Consider the following 17925-nt stretch of genomic DNA (forward strand, 5'->3'; position numbering starts at 1 on the left):
TTACTGGATCGTAGGGTAGTTCTATTTTTAACTTTTTGAGGAACTTCCATAGGTTTTCCCCAGTGGCTGCACCCATTTGCATTCCCACCAACAGTGCATGAGGGTTCCCCTTTCTCCACATCCTTGCCAACACCTGCTGTTGGGAAAACTGGACAGCAACATGCAAAAGAATGAAACTAGACCACTTCCTTACACCATACACAAAAATAGATTCAAAATCGATTAAAGACCTAAATGTGAGACAAGAAACCATTAAAATCCTAGAGGAAAACATGGGCAATAACCTCTTTGACATCAGCTGTAGCAGCTTCTTAGTAGGTATGTCTCCTGAGGCAAGGGAAACAAAAGCAAGAATAAGCTGTTGGGACTATATCAGAATAAAAACCTTCTGCACAGTGAAGGAAACAATCAACAAAACTAAAAAGCAACCTACAAATGGCAGAAGATATTTGCAAATGACATATCTGATAAGGGGTTAATATCCAAAATATATAAAGAACTTACCAAAATCAACACCCACAAAACGAATAATCCAGTTAAAAAATGGGCAAGAAGACATGAATAGACATTTTTCCAAAGAAGACATACAGATGGCTAACAGACACATGAAAAGATGCTCAACATCACTCATCATCAGGGAAATACAGATCAAAACTACAATGAGATATTACCTCACACCAGTCAGAATGGCTAAAATTAACCACACAGGAAAACAGAAGTCTTGAATAAATCATATGCCTCAGTCTCACGCCTGGGATTTCATGACTAACCAGTTGAAAAATAGAAAGGATTGTGTCTACCTTGAAATAAATTGGAAGCTGTTGTGACAGTGAATTAAGGTTCTATAAAGAGATGAGATATTGACATCTCTTATGTCACAATATCATCATTGTCACAAAATTCTTATCAAGAGCATACCATCAGTGTATACTTTTTTTCTGTACTTTTACAAACACTACATACCTGTGATTCCTGGTGAGTTTAAATATTTCAGGAGTATTTTCTGCCTGTTTTGGTCCTTTAATCATTATCATTATTGTTTGTGTCACTTAATAAATACCTACTTAACAAAGGCTAAAGTTAATGTCTCCTTTGTCCCAGAACAATATAAAGGATATATGAAGGGTCTTAAATGCTTTAACTTTGATTAGTCTTTCCCATCTATTATGTTGTCTGGTTCAATTCTGTTTTCTTTTTAACCCCCAAAATGGGCATTATTTTTGTCTTATAATGACAGTGTTTGCTTATAGATTTATTCACTTGATTATCCTTTTATTTGCACACTATTCCTCCTCTATTATACCTTCCCCCGAGATCATTTTATTTGTCATGAAATACATTAGGGAAGTCCTATTGTTAGTAAATGCTCTGTTTTTATTTTTGTTATTGCAAAGTAACCTTTGTTTCACTTTCATTCCTGCTTGATGACTTAACTGGGTATAGAATTCTATACTGACAATTATTTTTTTCTCAGCACTCTGAAGATATTATTCCACTGTCTTCTGGCTTCTATTGTGCTCTTGAGAAGTCTGCCTTCTGTCTCATTATTGTTCCTTTTGTAAGTAATCTGTATTTTCTCTCTGGCTGCTTTTAAGATTTTTTCTTAAGATTTTAATATAATTGATTATATTGTTTTATTTCTAGAACTTTGATATTTTCTTCCTCCCCTAGATCTTACCTTTTTTTTTTTTGCTTCTGTTTAGTTCCTTTCTCATGGTTTTGACTTTATAATTTACATTTTCATATATTTCAATCATTTATATTATATATATATCTTTCAACATTCAATAATTATAGAGAACAGGTCTAATTCTGCAGCTTCTTACATTCATGTGGGCTCCTGTGTAAATCATTTTTTTCTTCCTTTTCATTGAGAGCCTAGGCCAAGACTGAAATGTTTCTTGTAATTTCCTTTGAGGTCCCGTGGATTTTACCAATGTTGGTTCATGAGATTGACTTAGTGTTCTTGAGCTCTCATTGTCTAAGTTTGTTATTTTAGTTAACTATGTAAAATGACTTGGGTGTATTTCCAAATTTTTGTATGTTCAACAATTATGTATGATTGGAATTGTGTGTTCTTTAATGGCTTGGATAATCTTGCCAGTGATACCATCAATCATTGGTATCAATGGCCTTTTAGGAGCATAGACATTGAATTCAAATTTAAAATTCTTATTTTTTTTTTTTTAAGATTTTATTTATTTATTTGACAGAGAGAGAGACAGCGAGAGAAGGAACACAAGTAGGGGGAGTGGGAGAGGGAGAAGCAGCCTGATGTGGGGCTCGATCCCAGGATCCTGGGATCATGACCTGAGCCAAAGGCAGCCGCTTAACCAACTGAGCCACCCAGGTGCCCCCAAAAATTCTTATGTGGTTATTGATGTATTCTCAGATTTTCTTTCTTCGTGGATCATTTTTTATTAATTTCATCCATTTTATTTAGTTTTTCTGATTTACTGTTGAGTTACGTATAGGTTTTTCTCATAAGCACTTTTCTTGATTTGGGGGATTTATGTTATTCTTTTTCCTTTTCAATGTTTTGGATTTGTGCCCAATCTGATTTTTTCCCCCAACATGTCATATTTTTGTATCATTTACTTAATTTGGAAGGAATGAATGGACTTATAGCCATTTCTGTTCTTTCTAAATTCTGGTTTACTCATTTTCTCATTTTTAGGTAGCTAATTCTTGTTTTGTTTTGTTTCTTCCTCTTCTTGAGTTGAAATCTTAATTCTTTTGTTTTTAATTATTTCTTGTTTTCTAATAAATGCATGTAAAGCTGTAAATTTTCTGTGGATACATAAGCTGAATATCAGGATTTCACACCAAGTTGCTCTTTTGATATTTAGTTCTAAATTTTAAGTTTAATTTTTATTTCCTTTTATGACAAACATTATATAGAAGTATCTTAATTATTTAATTCTGGGATTATGTTTTGTTTTTACAATTTCTAATTTTATTTTAATGTAATAACATGCTATTAGTTTTATCTGTCTACCTATCTTATTATGTTCCAGCCTTCTTAATCCATATTTCTTCTCAGTCTGTTTATATTACTGTCCTAAAAAGGAAAAGAAAAAACTATTTCCTTTTACTCACACAACACTTCTGACACCAGATGTGTGGATTTTCCCACACCAACCTCCAGTTCTTGGTAGACACCAGCAGCAGGTCCTATAATTCAACTTAATTCTGACACTAACTTTCCAGAGTTAGCACAGACCTCACTGGTTAAGGGCTCAGTCCCACAGGACTGCCTCTTACCGCAGAGGCCAGTTGTAAGTCCCAGGTTGTCACCTGTATCTATGGCTAAAAATCAGAGGTTCCCACAATACCCTCCTCAGGTTTAATAACATGCTAGAATGGCTAAGAGAACTTAAGAGAAACATATATCAGTTTATTACAAAATATACAACTCCGGAACAGCCAAATGGAAGAGATGCACAGGGCAAGTGTTTTTGTGCTGGTCTCAGCTTATCAGTAACCACTAATGTTGTGGCTGGACCAGCTCTTGTGGCTCTTATTATGATTGCAAGATGCCATTTAGCAATAACCATCAGGAAACTTTGAAAAAGTAAAAGATTTATGACTTAGAGGACCTGGAAATTACACAGCAAACCCTGGACCACACAGTGATGTCATAGGTAGAGAGAGTGCACAGGCCTAGGGTTCTGCTTCTGTTGAGGTTGAGAGTGAGGGCCTAGGGTTTCTGGGCTCTTTATTGTTGAATTGAAAATAAAGGCAGGAACTTAAAGGGTGGCAAAGAGAAAACAACAAGTGGTACAAATAGTTAGTTACTGACATCAACCAAGATCTCTAAAACAAAGGAGTCTCAGTGGAGGGAGGCAGCATGGCTCTTTATCTGCTGTGGCTTGTAATATGTTTGAGATAGTCATCTTTGAAATGGATGCCTCTTTGAAGTGGATGCCTCAGCAATCAAAGCTTAAGTCAGGCACTCACATTACAAACAAAAACAAAAACATGTCAGGACTTACACTCTAGCAAGGTATGGAGAAGGGGTATAGAGCTTCCATGCTGTCTCCTGGCACACCACCCTCTCAGCACTTGGATGTGTTCACTAACCCAGAAGCTCTCTGAACCCCAGTTAGGGTTTTTCATGGAGGCTTCATTATGTAGGCATGATTGATGAAATCATGGGCATTAGTAACTTATTCAGTGTTCAGCATTTCTGCCCTCCAGAGGTGGGGAGATGGGGCTGAAATTTCCAACCCACTGATCACATGGTTGGTTCCCCTGGCAACCAGCCCACCATCCTTAGGGGCTTTCCAAAATCACTTCCTTAGCATAAACTCAGCTGTGGTTGAAAGGGACTTGTTATAAATAACAAAAGACATTCCATTTACCTTTATCACTCACGGAATTCCAAGAGTTTTAGGAGCTTTGTGCCAGAAATCAGGAACAAAGACCAAATATGTTATTTCTTATTATTTTACAATATCACAGTTCTCTACTATGATTTTGGATTTATTAGTTCCTTTTTCTATGTCAATTTTTGTTTACTTCAGAGCTAAGTTGTCACTTGCATAATCATGACTTCTAATTTTCTTGCCTTACTCTAAGATGATTGCCCTGAGCTAATTTCACTAAGGTAACAGAAGTAATCAGAGGAGAACTTCTACAAGCTTCTGCTGCCCCATCGATCTGTCTCCCTACTCTATAATCATTGGGCCTCTTTTCCTACTATAATAAGTGAACTTTATGTGCCTTTATCTAAGGCCAGTACCTCCACTTTTATACTAAATGCCACTCACTTCTCATCTCTTTAGGGACATTGTTGGAGCAATGTTCTCTGTTAGTCTCCTGCAATATCAGCTTGTCAGTATCTATTCCAGTCATTTTCATCTGCACACAAACATGTAATTTCCCCCATCTCAAATGGATAAACAAACAGAAACAAATCTCTTCACACCCATATTTTCCTCTTGATATGGCCCCATTTCTCTGTTACTTTTTACAACAAAATTCAAAAGAATTTTCCATGCTCCATATCTCTAGGTCATCTTTTAAAACTGCTTCAGTCAGAACTTATCCCCATTATTCCACCAAAACTATCTTGTGAAGATCAGTAGTAACCTCCTTATTGTTAAAGCCTTTGTTAAATTAGAAGTCCCCATTTACCTCTCTCTCAACATTTGACAAAACTGATTATTCCTATTTAAAACACTTTCTTCACTTGGCTTCTGGGATTCCACACTCTCCTAATCTTTTTCTTTCCTCATTGGCTGCTCCTTTTTAGTCTCCTTTGCTGGTTACTTCTCATCTACCTGACCTCTAAATGTTCAAGTATCCCAGTCTCAATCCTCAAACTTCTTTTTTCTTTTCTTCCCTTCCCTTCCCATTATCTTCTGTACCCAAAGACTCTCCCTGGGTGATCTCATCAAATCCCATAGCTTTAAATGTCATCTACTTAACTGATAATTCTCAAATTTATATATCTAATCTAAATATCTCCCCAGAACCCCATACTTGTACATATACCTTCCTACTCAACATCTTCTTTACAATATCTAATAGTTCAAAACCAAACTCTTGATATTCTCTCTCAAACCTGCTCCTACTACAATGAGAAGTTCTCAGTAAATGGCATTTCTACTGTTCTGGATGCCCAGGCAAAACACTTAGAATTTTCTTTGACTTCTCTTATAGTACATGCCCAATTGATCATCAAATCCTCTTCATCACACCTTCAAAATATATCCAGAATCCAGTGACAACTCACTTTCTCCACCCCTGCCTCCAGAATCATCTGGTCCAAGCCATGTGGATTATTGCTATAGCCTCCTAGCTTCCATCCACCCATCTTCTGTACTTTCCCATTGACTATCTGTTGTTTTTAAAGATTTTTACAATTTATTTATTTTAGAGAGAGAGTGCAAGAGAGAAGGAGAGTGTGTGGGGGAGGGGCAGAGGGAGATCATCCCCATAGGGCATACTACCCACCAAGCGCAGAGCCCAAATTTGGGCTTAGTCCCACAACTCATGAGATCGTGACCTGAGCCAAAACCAAGAGCTGGATGCCCAACTGACTGAGCCACGCAGCACCCTGACTATCTGTTGTTTTTTAAACAACCAGAATGATTCATTTTTAAACAAAAGTCATATTGTCATGCTGCTTCTCACAACCCTTCAGTGGCTCCCCATCTTAAAATAAAAGTCAAAATTTATTAAATGGCTAAGACTAAGATTTCCTTGTCATTTTCCTTTGAAACCAAGGAATTTTTTTCCTCTCCCTCTGAACTGCAGACTTTGGATGGTTATAATTTTCTGAAGAGGTTTATTACTAATCTGACATATTGTCAGTCCAGGGCCTTATCTGAGATTTTTTTTAGACCATTAAGTTTCATATGTAGGCAATTGAAGACAGCAAATGTCCCAAGGGTAGCTGTGGCTTCAAAGTATGTTTACCTTTCTAGTTTCTGGTTCTTCATTGTAGACTCTGTAGATCTAGCTTGACATTCTTCTGGAAGGTTGTTTCTCAGGTTTTATTCAGTATTTATTGGTGTTCTTCAGGAAATCTGATGCACTATTTACTGTTGTAGTCCTAATATACAACAGTCCCATTACAACCTCAAATTTCCTTATGTTGGGGGCACCTGGGTGGCTCAGTTGGTTAATCAAACAACTCTTGGCGAAACCAAAAACCTGAGCCGAAAGCTCAGGTCATGATCTCAGGGTCATGAGATCAAGCCCTACGTGGAGCTGTGTGCCCAGTGTGGAGTCTAGTGGAGATTCTCTGCCTGTCCCTTTCCCTCTGCCCCTCCCTCAGCTCATGCTCTCTAAAATAAATAAATAAATAAATAAATAAATAAATAAATAAATAAATAAAATCTTTTAAAAAAATTTCATCATGCTGTCCCTTATTACAACCAGTGACCTGTTTTCTATCCCTACAATTTTGCCTTTTCCAGAATATTATATAAATGGAATAAAAATATATAGCCTTTCTGGTCTGGCTTTTTTCACTTAGTAAAATGTATTTGAGATTTATCCATATTATTCCATGTATCCGTACTTTCTATTTATTCCTGAGTAGTGTTGCATTGTAGGGAAATGCCAAAGTTTGTTGGTTCATTCACTTTTGAGGGACATCTGGGTTTCCATTTTTTTTAATTTTGCATATAATTGACACAAATGTTGCATTAGTTTCAGGTGTACAACATAGTAAAGTAATATGACAACTTTTTTTTTTTTAAGATTTTATTTATTTGACAGAGAGAGAGACAGAGAGAGAGAGTGCACAAGCAGGGGGAGTGGGAGAGGGAGAAGCAGGCTTCCTGCTGAGCAGGGAGCCTGATGCAGGGCTCGATCCCAGGACCCTGGGATCATGACCTGAGCCGAAGGCAGACGCTTAACGACTGAGCCACCCAGGCACCCCAGTAATGTGACAGCTTTATACATTATGCTTTGTTCACAAGTGGAGGTACCATTTGTCCTGATTGGAATGTTTTAGTCCATTACATTCAAAGTGATTGTTGATAGATATGTATTTATTGCCATTTTATTACTTGTTTTGTGGTTGTTTCTGAAGACTTTCTCTGATCCTTTCTTGTCTTTCACTTTTTCGTGGTTTGCTGGTTTTCTTTAGTGATGTATTTTTATTTCTTTTAATTCTTCTCATACTTATTAGTGACTTTTGCTGTCTGGGTACCATTAGTTTTGTCTACAACATCTGCATGTGGCAGTCTATATTAGGTTAATGGTCTTAAGTTTGAATTCAGTCTTTACTCCTCTCCTCCCCACATTTTAGGTACCCAGTGTCATATTTTACATCCTTTATTTTGTGAGTTCCTTGACTGAATTTTTACAGAAATATTCATTTTTACTGCTTTTGTGTTTTCTACCTTAATACTGTCATTTTTGGTCTTTGCTTTCCACTCAGAGGGTTCCCCTTAATAATTCTTGCAGGGCTGGTTTAGTGATTACAAACTCCTTTAGTTTTTATCTGAGAAACTCTCTATCTCTCCCTCTATTCTGAATCAAAAACTTGCTGGATAAGGTGTTCTTGGCTGGAGGTTTCTCCCAATTCAGCACTTTGAATATATCATGGCATTCCTTTCTGGCTTAGAAAATTTCTGCTGAAAAATCTGCACCTAGCTTTATGGGGTTCCTTTGTATGTAACTTTCTTTTGGCTTGCTGCTTTTAATATTTTTTTCTTTATCACTATTTTGCCATTTAATTACAGTATGTCTCGGTGTGGATCTCCTTTTCTTGATTTTGTTGGGGGTTCTCTGTGCCTTTTGGATCTGGATATATCTTTCCTTCCTGAGATTACAGAAGCTTTCAACTATAATTTCTTCAATAAATTCTCTGCCCCCTTTTCTCTCTTCTTCTCAGACTCCTATAATGCAAATGTTACTATATTTGATGGAGTCACTGAGTTCCTTAAGTCTCTTCTCATTTTGTGTAATTCTTTTTTCTCTTTTGTTTAGCTTGATTACTTTCCGTTACTCTGTCTTCTAGTCATTAATTCGTTCCTCTGATTCATGCAGCCTTCTGTTTATTCCACCAAATGTGTTTCTCATTTCATTTCTTGAGCCCTTCCTGTTATTCCTTATCTTTGTTAATGGTCTCACTGATGTCTTCCACTCTTTTGTCAAGTCCAGTGAGTATCCTTATGATCATTAAATTCTCCATCAGGCATGTTACTTATATCTGTTTTGCTTAGATCTCTGGCCATGGCCTTGTCCTTTTCCTTCATTTAGGACAAATTCCTCTGTCTTCTAATTTTGTCTGAGTACTCCATGCCTGTTTCTCTGTGTTAAGAAAGTCAGCTATGTCTCCTTTTCTTGAGGGTAGTGGCCTTACGAAGAAGAGTTTCTGTTATGTCCTGCAGTGTAGTGTCCCTGTTCCCCAGGGCCTGGTGCTTTAGGGAGTTTCTCCAATGTGTGCTGCGTGTGTTCTGCTGTCATGTCCCGGCTGCTTTATCCTTCAGGCTAGTCATCTGCAAAGCCTCTTTGCCTGTTGTGAGCAGCGTTTGGTCCCTGGCCTCAATGGGATGCATTTTAACTAGATGTGCTCTGGTCTGCTTGTGAAATGAGACCTGTCACCATTGCCACTGGAACTGAGGCCTCACAAAACTCCTGGGTCAGGAGACACAGTATTAGTGGGGGTTTGATCCAGTATTCTGAGGAAGGGGACCCACCAAGGGAGACTGAGGCAAGTGTTACTGGGAAGGGTGGTTCCACTGTAGCTTGGTGGAGCTGGGGCTTGAAAGCAAGTTGAGTAGCTAGTGTTGTCAGTACGCTGGTTCCCACAGGTGGCTCTGTGTTTATGCTGAGGGATGGGGGAGGGGAATGGCACCTGCTAGTTCCTTTGTTCCTTGAGGGGTCTCTCTGTGATTGCTGCCTCTCAACTAACCTCCCCACTGTGTGCCCCAGGTGCTCTTCAGATCGCTATTTCCACACTGTATGTCTGCGGGCTCTTTGCCCTGCCTCTTCTCCAAAAGCAGTCCCAGTGTTCTCCAAGCTCTCGCAGAGCCACACATGCTGACCTTTTAAACTCTAGGCATTAATCCCCGCTGGTTGCATGAACTCTTGAAATTTGGACCCTTTCACTTTCCAAGCCAGCTGCTATAGGGATTCCCTGTGTACTAGTCTGTCTCTTACCCTTCTCCATGTCTGCAACTCCCTTCCCACTACAGCAGACACGATCCATTTCTCTCCCAAGCTGCATCTCCAGACTTCCTAACTTCTTTGATGTGTCCTCTTCTCTACCTTTAGATGTGGAGTACACATCTTCAGATCGATTTCTGGGGTACTTAAGATGATTTGATAGTTATCTAGTTGTATTCATAGAACAAGGTGAGCCAAGGGTCCTCCTACTCTGCTGCCATCTTCCCCCACTCTATATTTTTGTTTTTTTGAGGAACCTCCACATACTGTTTTCCACAGTGATTACATGAATTTACATACCCATCAACAGTGTATGAGGGTTTCCTCCTCTACATCCTTACCAACACTTATTATTTCTTGTCTTTTTGTTTTTAGCATCCAACAGGTGCAAGATGATGATAGCTCATTGTGGTTTTGGTTTGCATTTTCTTGATGACGAGTGATGTTGGGCATCTTTTCATGTGTCTGTTGGCCATCTGTATGTCTTCATTGGAAAAATGTCTATTCAGGTCCTCTGCCATTTTTTAATTGAATTACTTTTTGGTTCAGAGTTGTATAATTCTTTATATATATTGGATATTAATCTCTTATTGGGTATATTTGCAAATATCTTCTCCCATTCATTAGGTTGCCTTTTTGTTTTGTTAATGGTTTCCTTTGCTGTGCAAAAGCTATTTTGATGTAGTCCCAATAGTTTATTTTTGCTTTTTGTTTCCCTTGCCTTAGGGCACATATCTAAAAAAAAAAAAATGTTGCTATGGACAATGTCAGAGAAATTACTGCCTGTGTTCTCTTCTAGGATTTTTATGGATTCAGATCTCATATTTAGCCCTTTAATCCATTTTGAGTTTGTTTTTTTGTATGGTGTTAAAAGACCGTCCAGTTTCATTCTTTTGCATATAGCTGTCCAATTTTCCCAGCACCATTTGATGAAGAGACTGTCTTTTCCTCATTGTATATTCTTACGTTCTTTGTCATGGATTAATTGACTATATAAGTGTAGGTTTATTTCTGGTTTCTCTATTCTGTTTTATTGATACATGTATCTGTGCCAGTACCTTTCTATTTTGATTACTACAGCTTCATAGTCTATCTAGAAATGTGGAATTGTAATACTTCCAGCTGTATTTTTCTTTCTCAAGGTTGCTTTGGCTATTCAGGGTCTTTTGTGATATAATAAAAATATTAGGATTATCTGTTCTAGTTCTGTGAAAATTTTTGTTTGTATTTTGATAGGGATTGCATTAAATCTACAGATTGCTCTGGGTAGAATGGACATTTTAACAACATTTGTTCTTCCAATCTATGAACATGGAATATTTTTCCATTTGTTTATGTCATCTTGAATTTCTTTCATCAGTGTTTTATTGTTTTCAGACTACAGGTCTTTTGCCTGTTTGGTTAAGTTTATTCCCAGGTATTTTATTCTTTTAATATAATTGTAAATGGGATTGTTTTCTTAATTTCTTTTTCTGCTACTTTATTATTACTGTATAGAAATGCTACTAACTTCATGGTATAAGTTCTTTTATTCTGTAACTTTACTGGATTCATTTATTACTTCTAGTAGTTTTTTAGTGGAGTCTTTAGGATTTTTTATGTATAGTATGTCATCTGCAAATACAGTTTAACTTCTTTACCAGTATGAATGCATCTTTGGCTTCTGATTTTTTGGTAATTGTGAATAAAGCTGCTATAATCCTTGGTGTACAGATGTTTGTCTGGGCATAAGTGTGAATACATACAATTATTAATGCTGGATCATATGCTAAGTGTATGTTTACCCTTATACAAAACAACCAAACTCTTTCATCATGGTTGTGCTGTTGTACATTGCCATTAGCAGCATATGAGATTTTTTGGTGTTCTTTTTCTGGATCTTATTTCCATACAGCGTACTGTTTTTCAGTAAAATTCTGGAAATTTATTACTCCAGATTCCTTTCCTTATATTCAGTAATGCTTTTTTCTCTCCAAAATCCCTAGTATTCCATAAGTTTACAGAAACCTTTCATCATGTCTTTGACCTGTATCAATGCCCAAGAAATTATACAATTATTATTCTGGTATTTGCCTTGGATACAAGAGTGAGTATGAGAACACATGAGACAGGGCATAAAGAAAGCAGACTGTGAAGTAAAGATAAGTAATCAAAGGCTACTTGGTATTGTGGTTGAAAAGGACAGGGAGAACTAATGAAGATATCTCTGGCTAGTACCTAGGAAGCAGTATGAAAGAGGCAAGGCAATTGGAAAAGTATGATCACTTTTTCCATTTTAATCTTAGATTTTGTATGGAAATACTTTTGTTTCCATTTGTAAGGAGGTGCTGGGAAAGCCATAGATCAGTAGTTTCCAGGCATCTACGCTTAAGGTTAGGAGAAATTTACTACAAAGGGATAGCACAAGAGTATTTAGGAATGATAGAAGTGTTGTATCATTACTTTTGTAGTGGATACATGACTTGAGCCCTCATAGATCTGTTTCTTTTGTCTTTATTCTTCTGTTTTTCAGGTTTTTCAGTTAAGTTGTCTGTGTACCCTCATCACCTGGTTATTTTTTATTGAGTGCTAGACTCAATAAATTGTAATTGTACAATATTAGTTTACATAATTTACAATTGTAAAGAAAAATTATGAAAGTAATTTGAAGCCTTGGGTGAATCTTCAGTGAAGATTTTAATATGCTTTGTGGCAAATAATCTTAAATTACTTTAGTCCAGATTTCTTGGTTGAGTTGATTCAAAGATGGTTCAGACTTCGGACCCTGCCCAGACTGGTCTACTGTTTTTCCCTTATTCCTTATTTTTGTAGCCCTCAGGGTTCCCAACTCTAAGTATGACTTTATAGAGGGCCCTGTTCTCTAGTTATTGCCCAAACCTTAAGAAATAGTCCAATACACCGCTTAGTTTTTCCACGTCTCAGTTGTCTTTTCTTGAACTGTAGGACCTCCGTGAGTGGAAAAGTAGCCTAAAATAATTAGCTTATTTCTTTGAATTTTCATGTTTTTCAACTTTCAGCCCACCGACTCTTTATTACAATAGCAGTTCTCTAGTGCCTTCAGTCAGGTGCCCATAATATCTTGTCCAATTTGTGTAATTGCTCTCATCAGGAAATTTGTTTTAAATTACCTAGTCTTCTGTTAGTAGAAATGGATATTTATGATATATGAACTGGTATTTAAATTGAGACCTGAAGGATGAGAAAAAGTCAGTATGTCATGCACAGTAGTCCAAAGACATCAAACAGGCTCTAGTTAGTTGTAAGTTGAAATTGGCTCTTTAGTTTTTTCAGAGCTCAAAGGAATCTAGTATGTTTGGCAAATAATGAGCAAAACTGAGAAGGCTTGTGGAGAGAAATCAGATAAGTTGGGACTGCACCATGGAGTGCTTTGTCAAAGTCATGGGAGGCATTTGGATTTTATTCTAAGTTTAATTTGGAAGCTATTAAGTTTTAGGCAGAGATAGCAAATCATGATCTGAATCAGAATCAGTTTGTAGGAAGTATTAAAACTAGAGATCACCATGCTCTTTTTCTGATGCATTAGATTCAGATCAGTTAGTCTGGTGTGGTATCTGGGCATCTTTAATTTTATCAAAGTCCCCAGTGATTTTGACCGCCCCCCTGCCCCAGTTTGAGAACCATTGGCTTTAAAATGTTTTCTCTCCCCTTACTTTCTCAGTAGATTCTCTGGTGCTCTTTTTACATGTTAGTATGTAAGATCATTCTATGCTAATATTTTTTTGAAACCTTAGGCAGGAATATATTACTGCATGCAACATGAAATCAGTTTAGTGGGTTTTGACTATCTGTGTGTGAGTGTGTGTGTGTGCATGTGTGAGTGAGAGGAGACTTGAATAGCATAGAAAAAGTAAAACAGGGTAGATATTGTTTAATGAAACTGTATGGGTCAGGTTGTGATGTGAAAGGTAAGTAGGTATTAGTATAGGTCATAGTAAATATCTGAAAAGCACTGATGTAAGCCAGTTATTTCTTGTATTAGTTACCTATATCACATCCTCAACTTACAACTCCTGTCCCAATAATCCCATTGTGAGTTGAAAATTTGTAAGTTTAATACACCTACCAAACATCAGAGCTTAGCCTATCCTACCTTAAACATGCTCATAACACTTACAAGTCTATAGTTCAGCAAAATTATCTAACATAAAGTCTATTTTATGATAAAATGTTGAATACCTCATGTAATTTTTTAAATACTATACTGAAACTGAAAAGCAGAATGGTTGTATGGGTACAGAATAGTTGTAAGTATATCAGTTGTTTACCCTCATAATCACGTGGCTGCCTGGGAGTTGTAACTTACTGCCACTGCCCAGGATCATGAGGGTATTGTACTGCATATTGCTAGCTCAGGAAATTATCAAAATTCAAAATTTGAAGTACAGTTTCTATATGTTGCTTTTTTATTTTTTTAAGATTTTATTTATTTGTCAGAAAAAGAGAGAGAGCACAAGCAGGGGGAGTGGGAGAGGGAGAAGCAGGCTCCCCGCTGAGCAAGGAGCCCGATGTGGGACTCGATCCCAGGACCCTGGGATCATGACCTGAGCTGAAGGCAGATGCTTAACCGACTGAGCCACCCAGGCGTCCCTGTATGTTGCTTTTGTACTATCATAAAATCAAAAAATTTTAAGTTGAACCATCATAAATTGGTTACCATCCATATCTATTTTCTTTTTTTTTTTAAGATTTTATTTATTTATTCATAAGAGACAGAGAGAGAGAGTGAGAGGCAGAGGGAGAAGTAGGCTCCCCGCTGAGCAGGGAGCCTGATGTGGGACTCGATCCCAGGACCCTGGGATCATGACCTGAGCTGAAGGCAGACGCTCAACCATCTGAGCCACCCAGGTGCTCCCATGTATATTTTCATATATAGTCTTTTCTACTATGGGTTCTCCTGAAATGATAACAGGAATTTTTCATGTTCTCTTATCTTTCAGACTTGCCTTCAAGGAGTGCAAATAAGGATTTATCTCCAAAAAAGGACACTTATGAAACAGAATTATCCCAATGGGAAATGAGTGCCAGGCTTGAAAACTGTGACCTTGAGGAGTCCAGTTCCAGAGATTATTTGGAAGTGAGAGGCACATTGGAAAAGCAACAAGAAAATCAGGAGGAATATTTCAGGCAAGGGATGATCATATATGAAAAAATGTCCATTTTCAATCAGCATGCTTACTTATCTCAACATCCTAGGTGTCATTCTAATGAGAAACCCTATAAATGTAAGGAATGCGGGAAGGCTTTTAGACGAGCCTCACACCTAACTCAACATCATAGTATTCATACTGGTGAAAAACCCTATGAATGTAAGCAATGTGGAAAGGCCTTTAGTCGTGATTCACAGCTCATTCTTCATCAGAGACTTCATACTGGTGAGAAACCCTATGCATGCAAGGAATGTGGGAAGGCCTTTACTCAGAGCTCACAACTTATTTTACATCATAGAATTCATACTGGTGAAAAACCGTATAAATGTGAAGAATGTGGGAAGGCCTTTATTCGTAGCTCACAACTCACCCGACATCAAAAAGTCCATACTGGTGAGAAACCTTATGAATGTAAAGAATGTGGGAAGGCCTTTACTCAGAACTCACAACTTACTCTGCACCAGAGACTTCATACTGGTGAGAAACTCTATGAATGTAAAGAATGTAGAAAGGTCTTTACTCAGCTCTCACAACTTATTCTGCATAAGAGAATTCACACTGGTGAAAAACCTTATGAATGTAAGGAATGTGGGAAGGCTTTTATTTGTGGCTCACAGCTTTCTCAACATCAGAAAATTCACAATGGGGAAAAGCCATATGAATGTAAGGAATGTGGAAAGGCCTTTATTCGTGGCTCTTTGCTTATGCAACATCAGAGGATTCATACTGGTGAAAAGCCCTATAAATGTGAAGAATGTGGGAAAGCCTTTATCCGTGGCTCACAACTTACTCAACACCAGAGAATTCATACCAATGAGAAGCCCTATGAATGTAAGGAATGTGGAAAGACCTTTAGTCATGGCTCACAACTTACCCAACATCAGAGAATTCATACTGGTGAGAAACCCTATCAATGTAAGGAATGTGGAAAGGCTTTTAATCGTGGCTCACTCCTTACTCGACATCAAAGGATTCATACTGGTGAAAAACCCTATGAATGTAAAGAATGTGGAAAGACATTTAGTCGTGGCTCAGAACTTACTCAACATGAGAGGATTCACACCGGTGAGAAACCCTATGAATGTAAGGAATGTGGGAAGTCTTTTATTCGTGGCTCACAGCTTACTCAACATCAGAGAATTCATACTGGTGAGAAACCGTATGAATGTAAAGAATGTAGAATGGCCTTTACTCAGAGTTCACATCTTTCTCAACATCAGAGACTTCATACTGGTGAAAAACCGTATGTATGTAATGAATGTGGGAAGGCCTTTGCTCGTGGCTTACTCCTCATACAGCATCAGAGAATTCATACAGGTGAGAAACCGTATCAGTGTAAGGAATGTGGGAAGGCCTTTATTCGTGGTTCACAACTTACTCAACATCAGCGAGTTCACACTGGAGAAAAGCCTTATGAATGCAAGGAATGTGGGAAGGCCTTTAGTCATGGCTCTCAACTTACTTTACATCAGAGAATTCATACTGGTGAGAAGCCCTATGAATGCAAAGAATGCAGAAAAGCATTTACTCAGAGCTCACATCTTTCTCGACATCAGAGAGTTCATACTGGTGAGAAACCCTATCAATGTAAGGAATGTGGGAAGGCCTTTACTCGTGGTTCACAACTAACTCAACATCAGAGAATTCATATCAGTGAGAAATCTTTTGAATATAAGGAATGTGGGATAGACTTCAGTCATAGCTCACAAGTTTTTATATGAATTATCTGATTCTTTGTGATTAAGATAGCCTTCTCTGGTCACTAATCCATTTATTATCAAAGAATTCCTAAAATGTGAATATGGGAGCATATTTGCCTCATAAAGTTCAGCATCAGTGAATTCTAATGGGGGAAAATAACTATTAATGTAATCTATGTAGAAAAACCTATCATTACTGGAAACCTATTAAACTTTAGCATATTATAATAGAGAATAATTCTGTTAATATAGTAAATATATTGAGGCCTTTAGCTGTAGAATATGTCTTTTTCAACATTACCCTGTCTCTACCAGCTATTTTCCTCATGACATTTATCATAATTAACCTCTGCTTTGGTTTAATCATTTGTAAGATAGGCCTAAGAATAATACCTTCCTTGTAAGATTCTTGGAAGTATTATGTGAGACATTTCATGTAAAGCTCTTAGAGCAGTGCCTTGAACATAGCATATCACAAGTATTAGCTATCATTATTACTAGTACGATTTTAGAGAATTTGCATGAGAAGAGGACACTTAGGAGTATAATGAATATTAAGAAATCTTTCATTAACACTTGACCCTGACTCTTTGAGTGGGGGGCACTGTATGCTGTAATGAATATGAGAAAGCTTTCATTCACATCTCATCCCATATACTAGAAGAGAAAATTCATACTGTTGGGGGAAAAAACCCACAAAACATTGTAGATTTAATCAGTGGATTGTTGAAGAGAGTTGAAGTGAATTGTAACAAAGTCCAGAAACTCATATGTCCTATCATTTTTTTTACCACAATTCAAGAATATTATTTAGAAATGAATAACAATGGATAGCCAAAATAAAATTTCCTACTAGGAAATTTCTAAAAACTTGAATGTACAGCTTTTGAATTAAACTAAAAATAAACCAACATTACTATTTTTCAGTGAAACATGGTGACAGTCTGTCAGGGACTGTTACTTCCCTACCCAATATCCATTTTTCCTTTAGAATTCTTGGCTGAAAAATCATCTCAGCCCCTCTTGCAGGTCAACAAGATGGAAGTGGTATTTGTACATGTAGGACATTTAAGAATACCTTTTCTCTCTTTGTATTTCTTTGTTTCCCTACCTACAATATGGACATTTAATTTGAGAATGGTTATCTGGGTACTAAGGATGATGGAGCAGAAATACAGAATGAGTTTACACCTGTACTGATTTTATGGAACAGTTGTACCAATTCTGGTCTGCTTGCCTCCTGTATTTCTTTATATAAAATTAAAATAAACTTATTTGTTGATGTTGTTTTCATTCTGTTATTGACACTAAAATGTATTAAGGTTATAAAATTTTGTACCCAGAGGTGGAGTGCTGTGGGTAAAAGAAATCTCAAGTTTGGCATTGACTTTGTGCCATCATGAATGAGAATTAACCCACTTCAG

At 37.2% G+C, this 17925-nt stretch overlaps 1 protein-coding gene across 2 annotated transcripts in view; it reads left to right on the top strand.

The window, feature by feature from the left end:
• The window catches only part of LOC116623246 (zinc finger protein 420), a 38764-nt gene extending 21088 nt beyond the window's left edge, over window positions 1–17676 (top strand). The window contains exons 1-2 of one of the 2 annotated variants that reach the window (XM_032390224.1): window positions 706–1558; window positions 14592–17676. In XM_032390224.1, coding sequence (XP_032246115.1) covers window positions 14669–16522 — 1854 coding nt within the window. In that variant the 5' untranslated portion in view covers window positions 706–1558; window positions 14592–14668 and the 3' untranslated portion in view covers window positions 16523–17676. Of the gene's footprint in view, window positions 1–705; window positions 1559–14591 lie in introns of those variants that run through there. The other variant, XM_032390223.1, reaches the window with a different exon arrangement.
• The last annotated feature ends 249 nt before the right edge of the window (window positions 17677–17925 follow it).

Source organism: Phoca vitulina, unplaced genomic scaffold (assembly GCF_004348235.1).
Source record: "Phoca vitulina isolate PV1807 unplaced genomic scaffold, GSC_HSeal_1.0 scaffold58, whole genome shotgun sequence".
NCBI classification, from domain to species: Eukaryota; Metazoa; Chordata; class Mammalia; order Carnivora; family Phocidae; genus Phoca; species Phoca vitulina.